Source organism: Orcinus orca, chromosome 20 (assembly GCF_937001465.1).
Source record: "Orcinus orca chromosome 20, mOrcOrc1.1, whole genome shotgun sequence".
NCBI classification, from domain to species: domain Eukaryota; kingdom Metazoa; phylum Chordata; class Mammalia; order Artiodactyla; family Delphinidae; genus Orcinus; species Orcinus orca.
The window spans coordinates 39359414-39382544 of NC_064578.1; the positions used below are offsets into that span (position 1 = coordinate 39359414).

Here is a 23131-nt window from a genome sequence, read left to right on the forward strand (position 1 = left end):
TTAAATTTATTCTGCCTTTTCTAGCAAAACTCCCTTTTCTAGAAATGCATTGTTTGGGCCCACTTCTTATTCCTTTAAAATATTGTGAGAAGTTTCCCCACAGAAACCTACTGTTGTGGTTCCCTGCTTCCTTTGGTAGGTGAATGGCTCAACACTGGTCATCCTTTTCCCAGACACAAGTTTCATAGACCAGACCTGGTCTGCAGAACAGGGTCTTTGGGCCTCTCTGTGTTTGAAAAAGTTTTTAAGTACGTGCCAATATTTTAAAACTGGGATATTGCATGTAGAAATCTGGAAGCAAGGCTTTCCTTAGATAGAGGTCCTTGTGTCCACTGCTGGTGGCATTGGGTGGCAGTGGCCCTCCAGGAGAGGTGGGTGGCCCCCACCCCGCTGTTTCGCACACTCATCGTCTGCTCAGCTCTGAAAGCATCTGAGTGTATGGCTCCTGCAACAGGCAGATGCAAAGACATTGAATGCGAACATCGTGGAGGTGACCAGAGGGCTCATGTCACCCTGCAAAGCCTTGGGAAGTCTGTCCGATTCCCCCCAGTAGATTTGGACTCACTTATGGGTCTGAGGACAGAGCTGCAGGGTCTGAGGTTGTCTGGGCCACGGGGCTGCACAGAACGTCTTTCCGAGTCTCAGGCAGAGCCCTGCCCGGGCGGGAGCGGGCTGGGTGGGATGACGCTGACTAAGAAGCAGCTCTTAGCACAGGACTCGGCGTTTGTCAGTCGACGAAACCGAAGAGCAGACCTTGCCCATACCTCAGAGCCCGCTGAATGTGCTGACAGGTTTTTCCCACCCAGTCCAGGCCACTGTTGTGAGACATTTGCCTCCTGAGTGCTCTGAAATGTGCCCTCCAGGGAGGTTGCTTGGGAAACAGCTGGACTGTTTCCAGTGAAACGAGACCTTTGGGTGGCCAGGCTTCCCCAGGGGGATGTGCTCACCCCTGGGTCTGCCCACCAGAAACGCACCCCAGCCGGGGCTAGTGGTGGTCTCAAAAGCATTTCCTTGCACCCTTCGTAGTGATGAAGCCCAGGAAAGGCTTTAAGGCAGAGGACGATAGTGGTTATCCAAATCATTTAGGGGTTATAAAGAAAACAAAATCAGGTTTTTGTTCATTTTTAAAACGAAACGTCCAAAGCGGGTGGGTTTATCCCACGCAGCTCACTCTCGAGCATTTATCTGGGGAATTGGGTGGTAGGGGGCAGTCACCCAAATAGAGCCTCTCAGGAACTTGGAGGTGGAACCACGTGGAGAAACCACTGCGAGGGCTGTTCCAGGGTGTGTGCACGGGCGGTGCATGGAAGGCTTTCTAGAGCCTGTGCAGTCAAGATAATCCTTGAGGACTCCCGTTAAGTGGCCCCGAATTTACCAGGGCCTGGATCCTTGGAGGCTTAGATGCTAAGAATTAACCATTCTTGTTTCTCAGATGTGGCCTCTTTTCCCTGGAACAGTGGTGGTCAAGGCCTGTTTTTAACTTTAAAAGAACAGTGGGTCAAGTGAAGAGATCCTCTCCTGCACTGTGTGATGCGTATGTGATGTGTGGGATGTGTGTGTGATGTGTGGTGTGTGTTTGTGATGTGTGGTGTTTGTTTGTGATGTGTGTGTGTGGTGTGTGTGGTGTGTGTTTGTTTGTGATGTGTGTGTGTGGTGTGTATGTGTGTGTGTGTGTGTGATGTGTGGGGTGTGTGTGTGATGTGTGTGTATGATGTGTAGTGTGTGATGTGTGTGTGTGATGTGTGATGTGTGTGTGTGGTGTGTATGTGTGTGTGTGATGTGTGCTGTGTATGTGTGTGTGTGTATCTGATGTGTGGTGTGTGTGTGATGTGTGGTGTGTGTGTGTGGTGTGTGTGTATGTGGTGTGGTGTGTGTGTGTGGTGTATGTGATGTGTAGTGTGTGTGATGTGTGTGGGGGGTGTGTGTGGTGTGTGTGTGGTATGTATGTGGTGTCTGTGATGTGTAGTGTGTGTGTATGTGTGTGATGTGTGGTGTGTGTGTGGTAAGTATGTGATGTGTGGTGTGTGTATGATGTGTGTGTGTGATGTGTGGTGTGTGGTGTATGTGTGGTGTGTGATGTGTGGTGTGATGTGTGGTGTGTGATGTGTGGTGTGTGATGTGTGGTGTGTGTGTGGTGTGTGATGTGTGGTGTGTGATGTGTGTTGTGTGTGTTGTGTGTGATGTGTGGTGTGTGATGTGTGGTGTGTGTGTGGTGTGTGATGTGTGTGTGATGTGTGGTGTGTGATGTGGTGTGTGTGTGTGTGATGTGTGGTGTGTGTGTGGTGTGTATGTGATGTGTAGTGTGTGTGATGTGTGGTGTGTGTGTGTGGTGAGTATGTGATGTGTGGTGTGATGTGTGGTGTGTGTGATGTGTGGTGTTTGTGTGTATGTGGTGTGTGGTGTGTATGTGTGGTGTGTATGTGATGTGTAGTGTGTGTGATGTGTGGTGTGTGTGTGGTGTGTGTGATTGTGCATGTGTATGTGTGTGATGTGTGGTGTGTGGTTGTGGTGAGTATGTGACGTGTGGTGTATGTGTGTGATGTTTGGTGTGTGTGTTTGTAATGTATGTTGTGTGTATGTATGATGTGTGGTGTGTGTGAGTGTATGTGTGTGTGGTATGTGTGCCTCTTTCTTTAATGATCCTATGATATGTGTCCTCTCAAAGCCGTGAGAGTAGGGGCCTTGTCTCTTTGGTTCTTCACTCAATTCCCAGCACCAAGAGCAGTACTTGGGGGGTAGGGGGTGCTCATTCAATAGAGACTGTGTGAACGAATCCATGTGTTTCCGGGTGTGCGGGTACATACCTGTATGGACACGTATGCCTCTGGCATCATTCAGGAGACTTTGTCTAGCCCTTGACATGACTTTTAGAGTTGACATGATGCCATAGAGAACATGTGCTCCGACTTGCCACATTATAGGTCGGGGAAGCAAAGGTCCCAAGATAGGAATGCCCAGTGGAGCAAAAATAACACAGGTTCTCTGTCCCCAGTCCAGACTCTCCAAATGCCTCCTGGGGTCCAGAGGTCCAGACTAGCTTCCCTGCTACACTGTTCCACAGTACCGACCTCAAAGAGTACTTCCCAGGGAGGCTCTGTGTAGTGGTTTCCCACCCAGGCGCCACAGAGGGTCACGTGGGGGCCTTTGAAAGACCCCAGAGCCCAGTCTGTCCCGGGAACTCAGAATTTCTGGAGGTGGAAGTGGGACCAGGTATCAGCACTTTTGAAAGCTCCCCAAGCTGTTCCACTTTGGTTTTTCAAAATGTAATGTTTAGAGTTTTAGCGTCAGAATCATCAGGGGCACTTACTAGAAGCACCCACTTCTGGACCCACCCCAGACCCAGGGAATCAGAACTGCTCTGCCTTAGGTCCCAGAACTGGTGTTTTATACTCTCCTGGGGATTCAAGGCTCAGTACAGTCTGACAACCACTGCTGCAGTGAGCATTTCAAGTGTGTGTCCCTTGGAAATCTACGCACATCTTCCGAGCATCCCTGCAGTCAGCCAAGAAGGGCAGTCCCCTCTCCACCCAGGCCTGGAGGGAAGGTCTACACTTTCTCTCTGCATCTGCTGACGGATGCCCATGCATGCTCTACAAACCCTTTGCCAGATGCACTTAATCGTTTCCAGGTACACTTTTGAAATGCAACCCGAGTCTCATCCAGTACCTGTAGGCACCTCTGCCAACTCTCCCTGCAGGATCCTCCCCCCGGGTTTACATCAACCCGTGGGCCAGGATCTTGAGTTCCTCATCAGGCTCTCCTACCACAAGCCCCACAGACACCCCCTCAGCTTCAGGGGCTGCCTCTTCTCCAACTGGCACTGCACTTCTAGGTCAGCCCGGAAGTACCCCGTCCACAGTGCCCATCCCCCTGAGGGTCCCCTAGTCTCCGGTGAGATGTCCAAATAGCAGTGGCTGAAGTGAATCCAAGCCTAACACGGGGATTGACTTCAAGAAGTGGGAAATGGTGCCTGAAGCCGTTTGTACCTTTACATCAAAGGGGAGTGAGTCTTCCTCTAGATCCATGTCATTGGTCTAGAGACAACGTGACCTTTTCATTGAGAGAAAGAGATCCCCAGATGGGAATCTGATGTGTCCAGAGGAAACCTTCAGCTGCTCGTAGGAGGGAAAGAGGAGCACATAGCCACCATTTGATGAGGCAGGCATAGCTTCTCCCGGGCTGGAGCGCACAGTCTGGAGGTGACCTGGAGTCCTCTGCTCAGAACCTGGGCTGGTGGTCCTCTTATTTACAAAATGCATGCATCCCCCCCACCCCACCCCCAACAAGTGCCTTACCCCCAAATGGCCTATGCCTGGAGAGCCGGGAGTCACAGCGTCAGCTGAGACTAGACACAGTAAAATGTCTCCAGAATACACCATTCACCCATGACTTGCTGTTGCTTTTAGATCAGTGTGTTTTACGATAGAATAGAGGAAGCCGTGGGGGATGCTTGAATTTCCTCGGAGAATTAATTGTGGATATTGACAGGGAGTTGTTGTGAACAAGCTCGTGGGAACTCTAACAGTCCCATTCCTTCCAGAGAGCTTTTCGATTCCAAAGTCCAGAGAAGACCCTGGATTGCAAACACATTCTTGGAATATATTTACATCCGCATTTGTTTCCCCTCCCCTTTTCCTCTCTCCTACAACGTAGGCAGGTCTAAGTTGTATGTTATGGTATCTTTCCCATAGTAGAAAGAACAATAGAAGTTGTGTGTTGGATTTAAATAAATATTTAATTCATGAAAATGATCTTATATGTTTTAAAAGTCTTTAAACCTATTTTTATTCTCTAGAAAGTGCTTGTTATAGGTAAATTACACATTTTACTACCAGAGCGTTAGGTTTGCCATTAGTACAAATTTAAGGCACTACAAAGACCAGTAGATAATGTTAATTCCAAATACAGAAACTAAACTTTTTATTACTCATTTTCTTTTAAGTTTTATTGACTGCTTTTTATCTTAACTATATGTCTTTACATGCTGCAATCATAATGCACTGTAATGGTATTAATATTTTATAGAATCGGTATTTATAGTTCTTTATTTAGAAACAATGCAGTAGGTCTGCGGATATCTGAGCCCGTCTGGAATGGTGCCCTCCAAATAATGATAAATTACTTGTGCAGTATGCCATTTGCTAATTATATCCATGATTTACTGCAGAGCAAGACTTAAATCATTCATTTCAGTCTTGCGTAACAGTGCCATAAAATTTTTAGGTTTAAAAATGGTTTCCATGTGTATAATTTAAACAAATTTTAGAGCTATTGTATACACAAAATATTGCAACCACCCATTTGTTACATACTTTGTCTTTTTAAACTTCTACTTTTAATGATCACTGTGGTTGAAATTATTATGCTTAATTTTCATAATCATAGCTTTTAAATCTACAGCCGTTTTCACATGTTAGATAAAGAAAAAGATAGCTAATTGTGTGTAGATAGTATGTCATTCCTGAATAGTCCCAAATGGTACAAAATCATTAAAAAAGCTTAAGAGTACGAATTATTCTTCTATTAAAAAACAGTTGTTCTCTAACTAATTATTAGTTTGAGCTGCTTTGTTTCCAAGAACAAATGTTGATCCTTCTAGCCTTGTTCAGCACACCAAAATGAGATTAACACTTTTTTTTTTTCTCCTTATACCAAAATCTTGCAGGTGAGAAGCCCTACAAATGTCCCCACTGTGATTATGCCGGCACCCAATCAGCCTCCTTAAAATATCACCTAGAGCGGCACCACCGGGAGCGGCAGAACGGAGCCGGGCCACTGTCTGGGCAGCCCCTGAACCAAGACCACAGGGACGAGCTGTCCAACAAAGCTGCTTTGTTTATCAGGCCTGACATCCTGAGGGGCGCCTTTAAGGGTCTCCCCGGAATCGACTTCAGAGGTGGCCCTGCGTCTCAGCAGTGGACATCAGGGGTGTTCTCATCTGGAGATCACTCAGGGCAGGCCACTGGCTTGTCTTCTGAGGCTCCTTCAGACACTCTGAAAGGTACCGACCTTCCTTCCAAAAGCACCCACTTCTCCGAAATCGGGAGAGCTTATCAAAGTATCGTGAACAACGGTGTGAATTTCCAAGGGTCCTTGCAAGCGTTCATGGACAGCTTTGTCCTAAGCTCCTTGAAGAAGGAGAAGGACATGAAGGACAAAGCCCTATCTGACCCTCCTTCCGTGAAGGTCCACGGGGCAGACGGTGGCGAGGAGAAGGCGGGCGGCAAGGCAGCCCCCAGGAAGTCTGAGAAGTCTCAGTACGAGCCCCTGGACTTGTCCGTGCGGCCGGACGCCGCCTCCCTCCCAGGCTCCTCGGTGACTGTACAAGACAGCATCGCGTGGCATGGCTGCTTGTTTTGTGCTTTCACAACGTCCTCTATGGAGCTGATGGCCCTTCATCTCCAGGCCAACCACCTGGGCAAATCGAAACGCAAAGATAGTGCCGTCGGGGTGACGGTCAATTGCAAAGACCAAGCCCGGGAGGCCAGTAAAGTGGCCTTGTTGCCCTCGGTACAATCAAGCAAAGAGATGGCGCTTGCCAACATGATGGGGCCTCTAGACTCGGCTTCTGAAAAGATGGCCCAAGGACAGGTCAAAGAGACTCTGGGGGAGCAGAAGGGTAGCCCATGGCCCGGCCACGTGGACCCCACGTTCTGTAACTTCCCGTCAGACTTCTACAAGCAGTTCGGTGTTTACCCAGGTCTGCTGGGCTCAGGGGCCTCCAGTTCCTGCCCCAACAGGGAGCCCGACGGGAAGGCCCACTTGGAAGATGATGCCCCGATCCTGATCCCTGAAACCACAAATAAGAACACTACTGATGACCTCTCGGACATCGCCTCCTCAGAGGACATGGACTCCTCCAAAGGAGAAAACAACGAGGAAGAGGATATCGACACGGAGCCGGAGGTGATGAGCAAGCCGCCTGCCCTGAGCAAGGACGGGGGCAGCGACGGTGGGGATGGCCTGCTGCCCGCAGGCGCCCCACAGCCCATCCAGGGACTGGTCTCCCCTCTACCCCAGGCATCGGAGAAGCAGTGGCACAGCCCGGGCCTTCTTCCAGCCCAGGACCCCGTGGCGAGCCTGCCCAAGCCAGAGCGGGGGCCCCAGGGCCTGGAGAAGCCGATGAATGTGCTGTCGGTCCTCAGGGCCTACAGCGCCGATGGCTTAGCAGCCTTTAACGGACTTGCAAGTAGCACAGCAAATTCTGGATGTATCAAGAGGCCAGACTTGTGTGGTAAGTTTTAGAATCCTCTTCCTTTAGTTCATTTCCCAAAACATCAGTGCTGATTTGTGCATTTTTAAAAAATGGGGTAGACTTATCCATGAGCAGATTTTGAACTACACATAAGAACTACCCCGACTATGCTGTATATGCAATATAGACAATCATGAGAGTCAACTTCATTTAGAAGTGTCGGACCTCGTACTTTCGTGTTTCAGTTTGCATCATTGTGATCTGAAATGCCTGTACGGAAGGCATGGAAAAGGGGGCGGGGTCTCACAGTGTGCACTACTCCTGTTTTTAACCCATAACTTGAGGGGGAAAGGAAAAATTTCAAAAAACAAAAAGAGAAAGAGACATGGTAACTTGCAAACTTTTCAGTCTTTTCAACTTATGCATAAGATGCCTAAAGACAATCCCTTACTGCTTTGCTAAGCCAAACCTGCTTTCTGAAACTTTTCTTGATAATGACTTGAGGATACTAAAATCATATCACACTAACCACAATGTAGAAATGAAATGGCCCTCTCTCCGAACAGGGAGATGGTTTGGGGTATTTGTGATTCATCTTCAGACATACCAAATGGCAGTTACTGTGACTTTGGCCTTCTATTATTGCCTTCTGTCTGTCTGTTTCTTCACCTGTTGTTCGAACAAGAATGTACATTATGAAGTCCCTGGTGAGCAGGGTTGTGATCCTGTGTGTCTTGGATTTATGCCTCTGCCTGATCTTGTTAGCAAACTGGCGCTTCTTTACCTCCTTCAAGAATATGGTTACTCCAAAGTAATTCCAGATCTTAACAAGTAATGCTAGATTTGAAGCCTAGACCTGCATCAAATCAATGTCGGCGTGGGCAGGGAGGATCAAAGTCATTCTCTTGTCACCCAGATATTCTTATTCGAAAGCCTTTCTCGGGATCGAAGCTCAGTATGTTATTCCCAGCCCCAAATATCCTCACTAGAGACAGATGACCACGGTCCCTTTCCATCTGTAATCTGTGAATGAATTTCTGTGACTTTACTTCACTTGTTGAAAAAAGGAAAGAAAGAAGGAAAGAAGGAAGGGAGGAAGGAAAGGAGAGAAGAAGGAAGGAAAATGGGTGGAAGGGAGTAGTATTTAACTTCTGAATCCTGACATTCCTTTTAGCACAGAGTGGGATTCAGCAAGCTGGACTCAGTTCATAATTTAAATTGATGTATTTCTTTTTCCCTCTCCTTCCCTAATTCACTAAGAACTGGATCAAGCAGTCAGAAATATTTTTTGAATTGTCAAAAATCACTAAATGGATTTCTGAGAGCTCAAAAAAATATTGACAGTTCCTTATGCTGAATGATTCATAAGGCCCCATTAACCAGCACCCCAGATCTATTTTTAGCCACATACAATTCATTACTTTTGAAGCTGTTAAAAACAATATTTAAAAGAAAGAGAAAAGAGTTTTATGTCAGTCCAATTTTTTTTTTGCTCTTTTTTTTTTATTGTTGTTTTTAAGTTTGTGATTGGAGTGCTTTCTTTTTTATTGTTGTTTGGGGTTTTTTTTTTAAGTCTATTTTCAGTTCTTTCAAATACCTACGTAGGACCCATAGTTCCTGCCAGGAATCCATGAATCAGAAAAGATCAAAACCTGGCATGTTTATAAGCTCATTATTATTGAAATGAGCTCATATTACCCCTATTAATTTTCCCATCGTCCTATCAATGCCGAAGGAAGGCTGCCCGCCTTTGAGGAAGCGTGCCCACTTGTGTCCTTTTGCACCAGGCGAGGGTGGAGGGGAAGGCAGCACGAGGAAGCCCTTTCCTCCGAGCTGCAGCTCTTAGGCCCTTTTACCCCCTCCCAGAATAGCAGCTCACCACACTTCCCTGACATTTCCAGGGTACGTGCAAAAAAAACTTGCTTAGTCAACCTTTCAGCCATTGGGCAAAAGAGCCTGAGATGTAAGTCATGGCCTCTCTCCCAAAAGGAGAGTGAAGACCCTCAGGCCAGCCAGGCCCCAAGGCACCTGGTCGCTTCCCAGCGGACGGTCCAGGTCCTACGGATCCACCTTGAACTCATGGTGAGATGCCAAAACTAACTCCTGCCAAAAAATGTCTATTTTTAGAGCGCACAAGTCCTGCATTTCATTTATCCTAATTTCTTCTGCATCCTCCCTCTTGCTTTAACTTGGGAGCAGGCAAGGAAGGCCCTTCTCCGGCCTTTGTGTTTGCTTGGTTGGGGTGGAAGCCCTGTCCTTTAGCCTCCAGGATGGCCTGACTCTGTCCAGTTCTCATTCCCCCTTCCCATACCTGGCCCACCCTAATCAAAATCCTCTTCTTGTTTTCTTACTGGCTGCTGTGACCCAGGAGGGCCAGGCATATTCATCCTTCCTAAGAATTGATATCTGTGAGGAAAACTTAAACCCACTGAGCTACAAAAGGGGCATTTGAGGACATTTTTTCTTACTGCCTAGTTTACTGCCTTTCTAGCATTGCAAAAAGCACAAGCGATAGTTGAAAACTTCAAACTCCCATTGGCTTGACTTTGCCAGGGTGGAAATGATATTGGCACAAGGAATCAAATATTCCTAATGTTTATTCCCTCCTCTCTGCTCCACTCAGAGTAGATATGGATTTCCAAACTGGCCCAGCAGCTTAATAGCTGGTTTCCTCAAGAAGCTGGGCTTTGCCTAACCAAAGAATTATTCTGACAGTTCTAAACTTAAGAGGGTTTGGGGTCTGATTTTATCTGGTTAGTAAACCCAAATCCCCACTTTGACACCCTTAGAAACAGGCTTGTGGGAGGAGCTAATGTCTGTCTGTTTCTATTCTCATGAGTGTAGAAATATTAGAAGAAGCATCAGTAAAGACGTTGTTCAAATCACATAGACCGCCCCCGCCCACCCCACCCCCCAACTAGAGCTCAGTGGCTCTGCTGACACATGCTGGTAAGTGGAGAAGGTGGCTTCTAACCCTAAGTCTGTGGGTGATCTTCACGCTATAGGCCCTACTTCTGGATGCTTCCTTAATTCTGCATGCCTGCTTTCTGACTTTTAAACCTCTGGTCTTTCATTCCTTGGTGTCATGGACCTGGGGTCCTGGACAATGTGTGCTGTCCACTGCTAGGCAACCCAGCCAGCCGGATAGGGGAAGTATGTAGCGTGTGCCAACGTTGAGAGCTTGAGCATGAATTTTCAAAAGATCAGAGGCACGCTACAGATGATCCCGAGGAGGAGATTGAGCCCTCTTGGGTTAAGCTGAAGGACACGTACTGTTGCTTCTAGAGTGAGTCAGTTCCCACTCTGGGCCTCATTACAAGAAATCGTGCTCCAATCAAAGTGCCCATTTCGTGAGGTGGTTTCCAGACTCCAGGCATGGCCTACCTTTCTTTATTCTGTTGAAGAGCATAACGTACAAGGGCACTCCCGGCTGTTGGAGAACTCAGATGTGCCCTCGGTGTTTGGGGAATGGATTTGACCTTGGTTTTGTAATGGGACAAGATCCATGTGAGTATTTAATAAGGGGGGTAAGGGCAGACCAGGGCAGCGTCACATCCACTGACAAGACAAGGCAGACAGCCCCTTTGTCCAGCCTGAGAAATCTGACAAACTATTGGGACAGCCAGTAGCTCGGAGATCTGAGAGTGCTCTGGTGGGCCCTAGTCAGCACAGAGGCTGGGCTGCACAGCACCTGGGGGGCTGGCTGCTTGGCCCAGGTACAGAGCTTGCTTCACTCCAGAGTTTGTGAATTTAGAAAGAAACCCTTACTTTTGCTTTTGAACCTGAGACAGATGTCTGGGAGCCATCGTGTACTGAGTCTTGCAAGCAGAGTTTGCTCTGTGTGTTCTTTGGTGAGCCCAGGGGTAGGGTTGATGGGGAAGAACTAAAATCAAATTAAGGGAACATGAGTGAGAAGAGTGCAACCCCCTTACTCTTCGAAGCTCTGCTCTGGAGTTGCCGCCACTCAGGGAAGCCCGGCTGAGTGAGGAGAATCTATCAGCTTGTCTATTGTGGGCATGAGGCCCTTGTGTTGTGGCTGCCAGACTAAGTGACCCACCAGAGTGGGGAGGAAGCCAGTGAGAAGGCAGGGTCATTACCAGCAATAGCCCCAGGATTCCCAGTTGGGGGGAACCTGGCTTCCCTGACCCAAGTTATGCCTGCGACCCTGGATTCTCTCATAGCAATGAGAAAATTAGGACTCCCTTCCTGGAAAAAAAAGATGGGGTCAACTTAAACCTCTGTACCTCATGCATTCTGAAATGTGTGATGAAATGAACCAGGATAAGGAAGCTGAACTCTTTTAAAAGGTGACTCTGTCCTCCAGAAACCTTGTTGATTTCTCAGCATAGGCAGTCTGAAAATATTCAGGGGTGGGCAACTGTTTTCTTAGAAGGCCAGAGAGCCCTTAGGCTTGCAGGCCCTGTGGTCTCTGCTGGGCAGCACGAAGCAGGCAGTAAGCAATAAGGAAGCGAATGGGCATGGCTGTGTTCCAATAAACTTCATTTACTAACACAGACAGTGGGCTAGAATTGGCCCACAGATCCAAGTTTGCTGGCCCCTGTGCTAGTATAAAGAAGGTTGTGTTGCTGTGGTCATCCTAGAGAAGACATGTGAAAGCCGTCCTCTGCTACCCCACTGGCCAGTGAGATGACGCAGGCGGGACCCAGGCCAGCAGCTACAACGTTCCATCTATTACCATTTAATGCCAGAGATCTGAGAGATTTTGCAGAGACAGAGAGAGAGAGAGGACTTGTAGACCCAGGGGGACTGGAGTAGCTATTTCTGGAAGGTCACATCTCTACCTATGCATCAGAGACTTCCAGGGCTCTGAAAGGCTGCCCCCCATCATGGCCAATGTGGGCAGAGGAGGAAGACACAGGAGCTCTTTCTTGGCTCCGAGGTGAGCTTGATGGACAGAAGTGTGAGGATAAAAAGAGGCAATGGATGTATAAGAGCTTGGATAAATGGTTCTCAGTGGAGCTGGTATTTTCTGGAAGGGGTGAACATCCGCACGAGGGTATCACAAGGAGATGACGTCACTGCCCAAATGTCTTTTGGTTGCAGTCATCCCTTTAGCACTGAGCAGGCACAAATCTTACTTCCCATCAATGTTATGGAGACACCTCTTATTTCCTTGGGTCTGCCTTGCCAAGCCATTGATAGCCATTTCTTGGTATGTGGGAACACTAGCTTAGAAGACAGTTCTGACAATTTTGTGTTGACATCTCATTGCCATGGTCTCACCGTTTCAGTTTCTACCCGGTTCTTCTCCTGTTAGAAGGCAAGTGCTTTGGAGTAGGAAATAAGTCCTGCCTCCTCAGTCTTTGGCCAATAAATGGCTAAGGTCTGTGGTCAGTTAGGGATTTTCAAGGGAGCTGTGGTGGAGTATGTGAAAACACTGCATATGTGTGTATGAAGACACCGGAGCACGGGCTACTGGTGCACAGCCTATGACAGTTGGTACATTTTTGCGGATGATCTTAAGTTCTAAGGTGTGACCCTGAAGCCATCAGGTTCTAATGGAGAAAGGCGGTTAAATTAGTTAAATGGCAGAGGACGAGAACCACAGAATCCAAATTTGCCAAGCAGACAGGTGCCCGGGCTCAGCCAACACATGTGAAGGCAGTGAGCCTAGGAGGCCCGGGGAACCTCTGCTGTAAGGTCCTGTCTCTAGAGCTGCCATGCTTTATTTAAAGCCAAGTGAGCAATCATTCTTCTCTTCCTCTTCTTCACGAGATGACTCTGTTGTGTGTTGGCTGGCAGAGACTGTTGATAAAGCACTTTTGCACTCTCTTTCTTTGCCCGATTTTATCATTTACAGGTTGGTCTTTGATTTCCGTAGTCCAGCCCGCGCCCAGTAATAATGTGTGTCCAGAGCCTGATGTCAGGCCTCAGTAGAGAGGACCACTTGGCTTGTCCTGAAGTCCAAGGGCAGATCCTTTCAACTAATGCAAATCACCACCCCTCCTGTCTGCTCTGCCCAGGCTGGCTGCTGCACAACTGGCTGCAGGGCCTTTCCCTTGAACTGTGGTGGGACAAAGCACAGGTGCTGTGTCTCCCACAAAAACCAGCACCCCGGGCAGGCTCTCCCTTGCCCTCATCCAGAGGCTCTCTGTGTGCACCATGTTGTCGAAGAGGCATCCTCTTCGCATGGCAGCCCACTCCAAACTCTTTCGGCATTCTATTCCTCCCCTTCCCTCTTTTTAAGTTAAATGGGAATGCCACTGACATGATGTCGTTTGCACTGCAGGATGACAGAACTGTTGTGTGAATACCATTGTATTTGCCAAATGGTCCACTCGTCATTTCAGAACAAACAAATGGATGGTGTCTGTAAGTCGGCAAACACTGGTGACATTTAGCCTTGTTTATGTTCCTTTCCTTTTGCTGCATATTTTTGGCTCCAAAAGCTACCGTCTGAATCAACAGTGCCTCCAAAGCAGGAGAAAAGTCTGGTAGCTTTCATTTTAGTTGCCGTGTCCATGTTCTCTTTGGATCGCGTGATACCTACTGCCCAGGATCAAGCCTGAGGTGGGAGAAGAGACCGACCAAGCTCTTTGGTTCAAAACGTATATACGATGTTTTCCTCCCTAATGATGACTTCAAATTGGGAGGGAGGAAGAGAATGCTGAGAGAAGAGAGTGTTGTCAGAACAGACACCCACATCCCTGGGGAAATGCAAACTGTCCAGGCAGGCCCAGCCACCGCCACATGCAATAGGAGCTCTGTGACCCCGTGGCTGTCTTGAGCTGTGTGTGGGTACTCCGGGCTTAAGTTCCGGGGTCTACCTTCTTAGGCTACTGAATCAAAGTGGTGGTTGGCGCGGGCAGCCGTCTAGCTGCAACGTGTCCCACGGGCTACATCTTAACTGCTGAAGGAACCAGGTTCTTTGTTTTTTATCTTCAGATGCTATGTGCCAAGCCCAGGTTTCAAATAAGTAGTAATTTTCTCCTATTACTTAGCGCTGATCAACAGCACCTCTGCATCTAATTGCCAACCTGCTCTAATCACATGGGCTCTTCTTGCTTTAGCCAGAGGCAGAAGGACCGAATTTTATAAATATTGCTTTACTGTCATTATCCCATTAAACAATTAGGGAATGTGGCCCTGCCCTTGCTTTCAAATCCCTCTGGCCCACGTGGTTTCTGGACTGTTTAATGAATCTGCACATTTTCTTGCAGGTAAGTGACACCCCCTGTTCTAGTCGGTCTAGCTGGACTTGCCCTTGTCTGTTCGTGCTCCTCGGTGGCTATCTGCAGCTTGTTAATCGTGTAAAGTCAAGAGAAGAATGTATACACATATGTGTGTTGAATAAATAATTACTATTGGCATAGGTATGTGTATACACATGGCACACCAACCTACGGTATACATAGCAAAGAATCAGGGAGGCTAAAAATACTGCCCCATATGTTCCACTATTAGCGAAGGATGGTGAAGGCTTAGTAACTTGAACGGGAGAGACAATTCCCTCCGAGTCATGAATTCTGCATGACACACGCTGGTGGATTCGAGGTCCCTTCACCTGTGGAAACCCTGATGGGGGGCCTGCTCAGCACAGCTTCTAGAGGCGGGCCCTGCGATGGTCTCGTTGGCATTACTGCTTGTGTCTGATTGTCCTGTATTTTGTAACACTTTAGAGAATACAGAAAAGTGCAGTAATTATCTTTCTCCATAGTATTTAAGCAGTAATATTGCTAGTTTAATATTGTGTCAGGTCGTCATGTTAACCAGGAACAGATGACGTAAAATTCCAGTGAATAGCACCTTGATATCCACTCCTTAAAAATGGTGATTGAAGCAAAATGTGTAAACTTGTACCAGGTTATCGTGTGCTTTGGAATAGAGTATTGTTGAAGTAATTAGAAGATATATGAAGGTGTTCCTGGTAATGAAGGCATGTAAGTTATAATAATTGTAGCTTTCTGAATAAGTGTCAAACTATATCTTTAAGTGTGCTGTATGCTGAGTTACAAGTTAGGTCATTTATGAATGGAATGTAAAACAATACTAAAAATGCTTCAATAACTTATCTTGGTATTGCTAATAAAAAAAAGCTGTGAAACATTAGTGCAGTTTTGAGTCATTATGTTAATTCACTCCACAACACCCTCCACCCTTTGACATCCCTCTGTCGGGAGCCTCAACAGGACATTCAGGGAAACTAGTGATGCTGTCCCACGGTTTGTTTTCTGGGCCACCTACTGCATTTTCCACCCATCTTCAGGTGGACCCAGGAGTTACAGTTCCTAAACATACAAATGTCAAGGCACCTCCTGATTTGGGTGGGGTGACCGTGGCGGGTCCAGGGAGTGCATCTCTCTGTACCAGTGTCTCTCGGGTGTGTGTCTAGACCGCATGATGGCTCACAGGCCCTGTGGGGGTCTGTGCAGGCTGCTGTCCCTCATCCCCGGTGTGGAGGACTACATCTGCCCGGCCTTCCTGCAGCAAACCTTAACATTTTCTTTTCATCCTGTGAAGAGTAGTTTTACACGGAAAGGTAGTTGGAATTGTTGGAGCGTGGAGTATTTTTGTCCACTGAGATTTTTTGGTTGTGCCCTGGTCTGTCGTACAGGCTTCTGCCTGCCCCGCCCTCCACCCCATCATGGCGGGAAGGGTGCAGGAAGGAAGGATTTCACTTTGCTTTTGTATTTTGCTTAGTTTTTTTGTCCATGGGCTGGACTTCAGGCCCCTCTGCCACTTCAACGGTGTTTCCAAGCTTCTCTGATTGGGTCTGTTTTGTAAACTTCTAAATTCCATGCTCACCCTGCTCCCTGGCTAACAGCTCCTGGTGGGGGGAAAGGTATTATCATCGTTTGACAGAATCCCAAGCCCCAAGCTTGGTCCCCACATTCCAGATAAACAAAGTGTCCTGTGTACAAGGGGCTGGAAGCCCAGAACTGTCCATTTGAACAAGCCTGGCCTTAGCAGCAGGACAACTGTATCACCTTGACTGCTGGAAACATTCCCTCCAGTATTTCTCATGAAAACTGTTCATGTGATCCCAACCCCAAAAACCATATAGTACAGGATTAGATTGTCTCTTATTTGGGGGGAAGAGGTGAGAAGTGAGAGGTTCTGAGGCTGAGAATATGATTCTGTTTACGTGAAGCTGAGAAAACGGACTGTGGGTTCTTATGGAAAACGTGATGGACCCCCAAATGCCCAGCCATGGTAAAGCGAAGTGACCCCAGCCACCAGGTCCTGGTCCATGGCCACATCGACCTGAGCTTTCACCAGCAGTGTGTAGGCACAGCCTGAACCAAAAGAAAGACTCCGGTGGAATTTCGTCTTTGTTTCCAATGACCCCTGAGTCTGGGGACTGCCCTAGGGACGAGAATTCATCTCTGCCCTTTCCTGGGTCCCCGCCTCCTGCTGGCCCCCCGAGGCCTGCATCGCTTCCCCACGCACACCAAGCCCCTGTGAGGGGTGCTGTGTGCTCCCTCCTTCAGGGCCTGGAGCCACGTTGGGTTTTAGATGCCACACTTGCAGCTCCCAAGGAGAGGCCACCACCGTCTAACCCTGTGAAGGCAAGGGGCACCCTCTGCACCCCCCAGACCAATGCCTCCAGCCTGGAGATGTGGCCAGGACCAGAGGGCTCTGTTGAAGGGCTCAGGGTTGAACACATCGCCCCCGGCTGTGCTCTTCATTTACAGCCTCGCTGTGCACTCTGCGAGACCTTGCTGACACCACAGCACTGGCCTTGCCAGTCCGGCAGGGGTGGGGCTGGGGGTCCAGTGCAGCGTGAGTGGCCGGGCCTTGGCAACAGAGGCAGAGCCGCTGCAGGGAACAGATCATCCTGGCTTCTCACCCTGATGGCAGGAAGGCTCCCTCGAGCCCCTTATCCAGGCATCTGTGCTCCCTGTTCCCTCCACGAGGGCCCAATCCCCCTAAGGGGGTCTCCATGCATTTCTACTTCAAAAGCAGGGGGTATTTCCTGGGTTGCTCCCCCGGGGGACTTCTCAAGCTTAGAGGAGACCTTTGTGGATTCTCTTCTCCTGTTTTTTATGAGCCTCTTCCCCGCTTTCATTTCATGACCCTCCCTCCCCCTGCTCTCCCCATTCCCACCCACCTCCCCCTCATTCCCCTCATTCCTGCTGCCTCTGGGGAAGAACTCCCTTCTCATCAGTTGCGTGTTCTTGGGAACATCCTGTCTGTGGCTGTGAGGGAGCTGGGTGCATCCAGGACTCTGGGATGGGCTGACTTCATTCACGGCTCAACATGGGGGCCGGCTGTCCTGTTTCTGGAAGCCTGCCACCCCACCCCCGCCAATCCCCACTTGGCATTATAACAAGCCCGACCCGTTTGGGCTCAGATTTGGGGCAGCCCCAAGCATCTCCTATTTACTCTGCCCTTGGCCCTACAGCCTAAACCCTTCTAAGCCGCGGTGGCCCACTGGTCTGAGGTGGAAAGAGGCCCCCTTTGTAGAGGGGAGTGGAGTTTCAAGGAGGTAACTGCCGTGAGATGGGATAGGCCGAGGGAGGAGAAGGCGCTGTGCAGCTCATGGTGGAACCCAGTCTTCAAGTCCACGTCTTCAATTACTCGTGCTGTGAAATGTGTTTGCTTTGATGAAATTCAAATGCTCTGGTGCAGGGAAAAAGAATTTAAACTTTGGGAGACGATTACTGCTCACCTATAGTCACTTTTTCTCAAAGACACATCACGATGATTAAACTACATCCCTAAATATGCAGCCGCACGTGGGCAGTGTTGTCTCTGCATGAGCAGATTCTGCTTCTTGAGCAAACAGTGTGCATTTTCAAGGTAAAAGTTGGGGAACTCTGCACAGCTATTTCATTAGCAAAAATCTCCATTTGTGCACCCGGAAATTGGCTGGCTTATGAGGAGTTTGTCTTTCATGCTCTTTGTGGAGTTGTTCAGACACACCCATCTAATGGTAACCCACTGCTCACAAGGTTAAGTTTTCTTTTTGAACTTCTGTTGTTGTCAAATTAATATAATATGCTCTCAATTATCCACATAAAAGGAGAAAGGCAACCAAGCGGGGAAAGAAAATTTGCAATTAATTTACCAAATTATTGCTCTTTTTATATGATGGACAAGTCGCTTTTCTCTTTTGACTCAAGTATTTTGTATGTTCTGGGGGGAGTGCTAGGGCAAACACAACAAGGACGAGCCATCCAAGGTGTCCCTGCACCTGGGGCCGGGATGGAGTCTGGTGTCTTCTGGGGTGCAGAGGCCTTGGTGTTGAATCAGGGGTTCACAGAATGTGGGAATCTTTCTTGTCCAGGAGAGTCCATCTATCTTCTCAGTCTTCTAGGAGCCCACTGCTCACCTAGTTGGCGTCTCCCAAGAGCAGACCTGAGATAAGGACCTGGGTGCAGGTCATTTATGTGGGAGGCGATCCAGGGAGGCATGGGGTGAGGGGCCTAACAACAGGGTTGCCACTACTCAGGGACTGGGCTTTGTGCCCTGGGGGTCCTCTAGGACACTATGTGAAGTTCACCTCAGAATCACCCCTGAGGGCTGAAGAAGCTCTGCAGCTCTCAGTCAGTAGTTGAGGGTCACTGCAGCTCATCCAACAGCCAAGCAGTCTTCTCATGGTCAGAGAGAAACAAGAGGCCATTGCGTCCCAGAGAACCAGAGGGGAAGGGGTGGGGCACTGACAGAATCCACCACAAGTGGGAACCCCTTGGCCTGAAGGTTTTCACACCCCGGTGCACTGCAGAGGGCCACCAATCTTCTAGAGCCCAGGATGAGGGCAGATACACACTCCAAGATGCCTTGTGGGAAGTGAACTGCAGATTTTAAATATTGAGACATGCACTCAGCTTAGGACCAGGCTTCCTGGAGGCTGGATGGAGGGCAGTGTCTACAGCAGTTGAGCTCCAAGGAGCTTGGACAAATCCCCTCAGTACCCTCCTGTGTCTCAAATTCTATGGCTTTCAGGAGCCCTTGTAGCTTTTACTTTTCAGGTGACCCTCTAGGACCTGGTCAGTCCTAGAGTCCTCATGAGCACTGACTCCTGCAGGGCCCCGGATGTGGGCACCCAGCTGGTCTTTCCACAAGCACATGAACATGTGGGGTTTCAGTTTGGGCATGGGGCATGTGAATACTTTCTTCATCATCAAGACATTTTTATTAACTCATAAGAAGAGCATCAAGGCATTTCTCTTTTAATTCTGAAAGTCAATCAAACTATTTTATTTTAAAGAGGGAGTCAATAAAACTGAATCTTTGGGTTCATAGTAGTGCAAGAAAAACCTGATTATTTGACTTTTCTTCTTTGCCACTTTCCAACCTCTTGTATTCACAACCGAGCTTGAGAAGATAGCATTTTTCATGATGATTAAGGTTTCTTCAAGTGCTTTACAGATATCAATTTTATAATCTATTCTGTTCCTCTTTGGAAAGTATGTAGTCCCTCTTGGGAGCCCCCCTCTCCCACACAACACTCCAACCCAGTAACAGAGGGAGAGGAACGAGGTATGGAGAGATGAGGGGTCATGCCGTACTCCATGCATGGGGCACAAGGAACAGGTCACATCCTCCTCCATACCTGTGACCTTTCCACTGTTCCAACCTCAGAGTTCCTTTGGCCACTCCAAGTGGCAAGCTGTTGGCTAGCAAGCCCCCCTAGTTTGGGACAGTGTATACTATCTCCAACTTTGAGCCCCTCAAGTCCTTGGCTTTTTGCTTTTGATTGAATGTAACTTGATTGCCTCTAGTTTTTCATCCATCAAAGGATACACTTGTGTACCCTTGTACATCCTCAAGACAATAAAATGAATATGAATAAGTTGGAGGCTGGCAAGTCACCCACATTTTAGTTATTTTAGGATTTCTGCTGCCGTGCAGGTCTCAGGCAGGGCTCCCATGAGGACTCATACCCCCTAAGACCTTGCCAAGTGGGTGGAGAATCTGGGTGCAGTATTGCAAAGCAGGGAGCCCCTCATCCTTGCCAACCTGTACTCACCACATGAAGGCCTTTGTCTAGACAGCCTCACTGGGATTCTTTTCCATCCTCAGCGTGAACACCTCCACAGAGGAAGCTGTGCTCTGTCTCAGTGATCCCATTCCTGGGATGTGCAGACATCACCCCTGTTCGCTTCAACTGAGCTCCTTGCCCTGTTTTCTAATGCTGCAAAGGATTGACAATTAGGAGATTTTTAAATTTTTCTAGTGGTCAACTAGTAGGAATAAGATTCTTGTACCATGGCTTTTTGCTTTACATGGAAACTTTGGGAGTGTTGTCTCAAAACCACACTCAGGCAATTAATTTTAAATCACAGGGGAATTTTCTTGAGGGCTTTGGGATACATGCCCTCACAAAGTGAGTTATCCTCTCTCCTTTGAACAGGCGAACACCTGGATTTCCCTAAGGTTGGGTGGTTTTGTGAAGCCCCAGCTCTGTTTCATGACACTGGGTTTTTCTACAGGAGATGCATGAGTGCAGAGGCAGGCTGACCACGGCATCCTGGAACACATGGGAGGGAAAGGGTCTTTGGATTTGGTGGGAAGAGACGTTCTCTCCCAGTGGTGGGAAGAGACGTTCCTGTGGGCACAGTGTGTCCAGTCGGGCTTGCGCAGCCCTGACAGCCTGACAGAGCCAGGGAGCAGGTGGGACCTGTAGGCCTTGGAATCCCCAGACTGGACATACTCCAGCCATCTGTCCCACGGACAGTCTGGAGGGGTGGGCAAGCCCCAGGGGCCTGGGATGGAAGGAAGGGAAGAGAGAGAGCGCCCCAGCGGGACCAAGAGCAGAAAAGACCAGACAATGAGAGAGGGCTGAAGAGCAGAGAGACAGAGATGCAGATGGAGAGAGAAAGGAGAGAGTAGGAGGTGAGGTCGAAGAGGAGAGAAGGGAAAAGGCAGGAAAAAGGGAAACTGGAGACCTGGGAAGATAAAAGGGCAGGAAAGGAGACAGTAAAAGGAGAGAAAATCAGTATGAACAGAGAAAGAGGAAGAAGAGAAAAGCCAGCAGAAAGGAGAGGATGGAGGCAGGGAGGAACTTTCCGGAAGCCGCCCGTGGTTTGGAGGTGCTGGTCGGAAGGCCTGCTTGTGTGGGCAGCGCTAGGGTGCTCACCGCCTGGGTGAAGAGGTTGAGTGACTAGGGCGGGGGGGAGAGGCTTTAGAGCAGCACCCGGTGGCCCAGGCCGGCTTCCCAGCAGCACCCTCCGCATGCTCCCTGACCTCCAGCTTCAGGAGGAAACCTGCTGCAGCTCAATCAGAATTATTTACAAGATAATGGTCCATTGTTTGCACTAAGACAGATGTTGACTGTGGGAACTTTGTGTTTTATGCTCCTTTCCCTGCTCTGCCTTTCACTGGGTGCAGATGGGATCGAAGTAATGTGAGTTATTATTCCCAGAACTGGAAATTCAGAGGTGCCTTCACCCCAGCCTAGGCTTGGCTGGGCAGCCGAGCTGGGCTGGCACCAGTCAGGCAGGCAGTGTGTGTGGGGGGAACAGTCGCTGCTGGTGGAGGGGTCAGCCCCCGGGGCCTGTGGTCCGCCTTCAAGCCCCTTGAGGCAGCCTGTTCCCTTGAGGGGCGGGTCGGTGCAATCGCCTTTTCTGGTGGACAGGAAGGGCGCTCTCTGATTAAGATGCACTTGCTGTTTGTTGAGTCAGGAGGTCACCATTTACGTCTCAAAAGGAAGGTGGCCATCTGGCCCTCTTCTTGCCGAAAGGAAAGAGCAGTCCCTCTGGGGTGGGGGCTTTGTAGCCCCCCTTTATTTAAACTTACGAGAAGCCTTCCTCTCGTCTTCTGGGGTTACTTGGAGGGCCAGCTCTGAACATGTGACTCCCTCCTTCCTCCCCCAAGGGTGGGGTTGACCAGATGAATGCCTGTCCACCTACTGACCCAGAGAGAGCCTGTCCTGCAGGAGGAAAGATGGGACAGTGTGGAAAGATATCCCTGTTACTTATGGACTCGGTCCTAGCCTCGCCCTCCAGGTAGGTGGGCCACCCCAGTGTAGGCCCATCTTCACGGGAAGGCCCTCGCACCAGCTGGTCCTTCTTCAGCCTTTCTGGTTCCCAGTCACTTCTGCATAACCAAACTCACCTGGTCAGCAGAACCCATCTTATGAATGAGGAAACTGAGGCCACGACATGTCAGGTGACTTGCCCAATGTTATTTTTCTACTCAATGGAAAAGCCTTCCAACTTCTTAAGTCGTGAGCATTCTGTTAAAGAGCCTCTCTGAGCCCCAGCTTAGTCAGTGCACACGGGCACCAGGTGACTGCCCTGCAGCATCAGGGACAGCAAGTGACGGAGACACATGTGTCTGGGGCTGTGCTCTGAGCCTGGCAAAGAGCACGTGCTAGATGATAGTGACTGGTATTATCAGCTATATTATACCTCTTCTATAATATGTAGTTGACCCTTGACCAATGCAGGGGTTTGGGGTGCTGACCCCCACACAGCTGACAATCTGTGTATAACTTTTCACTCCCTATGAAACTTAACTACTAATAGCCTACGGATGGCTGGAAGCCTTACCCGTAACATAAATATTTAACCCATATTTTGTACATTGTATTATATACTGTATTCGTACAATAAAGTGAGCTAAAGAAAAGGAAATGTCATTAAGAAAATCATAAGGAAGAGAAAATACATTTACAGTACATATGCGTATTTATTGAAAAATACGTGCGTGTAAGTGGACCCGAGCCGCTCAAATCCACGTTGTTCAAAGGTCAGCTGTATTGCGTTTCCAATATCAGGCTCTGACAAAAAAAAAAAAAAAAGAGTCAAAGTAATACAATATCATAGAGTCACATTTGGATGCTAAAACCAACCAGTAGTGGAGACGAGAAAGCCACTTTCATGGCAGCTGAGTGGAATCAGGCCTGCCATTTGGAGAGGCCGAGGATGTCCGATGGCCATCACTCCTAACGCTGCCCCCGCCCCCGGATGTCTTGAAAAGTTACCAGAAAGCAGTTATAACCCGAAGGTTTTGTCCCATTCCAAA

At 48.6% G+C, this 23131-nt stretch overlaps 1 protein-coding gene across 4 annotated transcripts in view; it reads left to right on the plus strand.

The window, feature by feature from the left end:
• The window catches only part of ZNF536 (zinc finger protein 536), a 418376-nt gene that overhangs the window by 267585 nt on the left and 127660 nt on the right, over nt 1-23131 (plus strand). For 2 of the 4 annotated variants that reach the window (XM_049703338.1, XM_033415005.2), the window contains exon 6: nt 5666-7234. In XM_049703338.1, coding sequence (XP_049559295.1) covers nt 5666-7234 — 1569 coding nt within the window. Of the gene's footprint in view, nt 1-5665; nt 7235-13445; nt 15266-23131 lie in introns of those variants that run through there. The other 2 variants (XM_049703340.1, XM_049703339.1) reach the window with 2 other exon arrangements.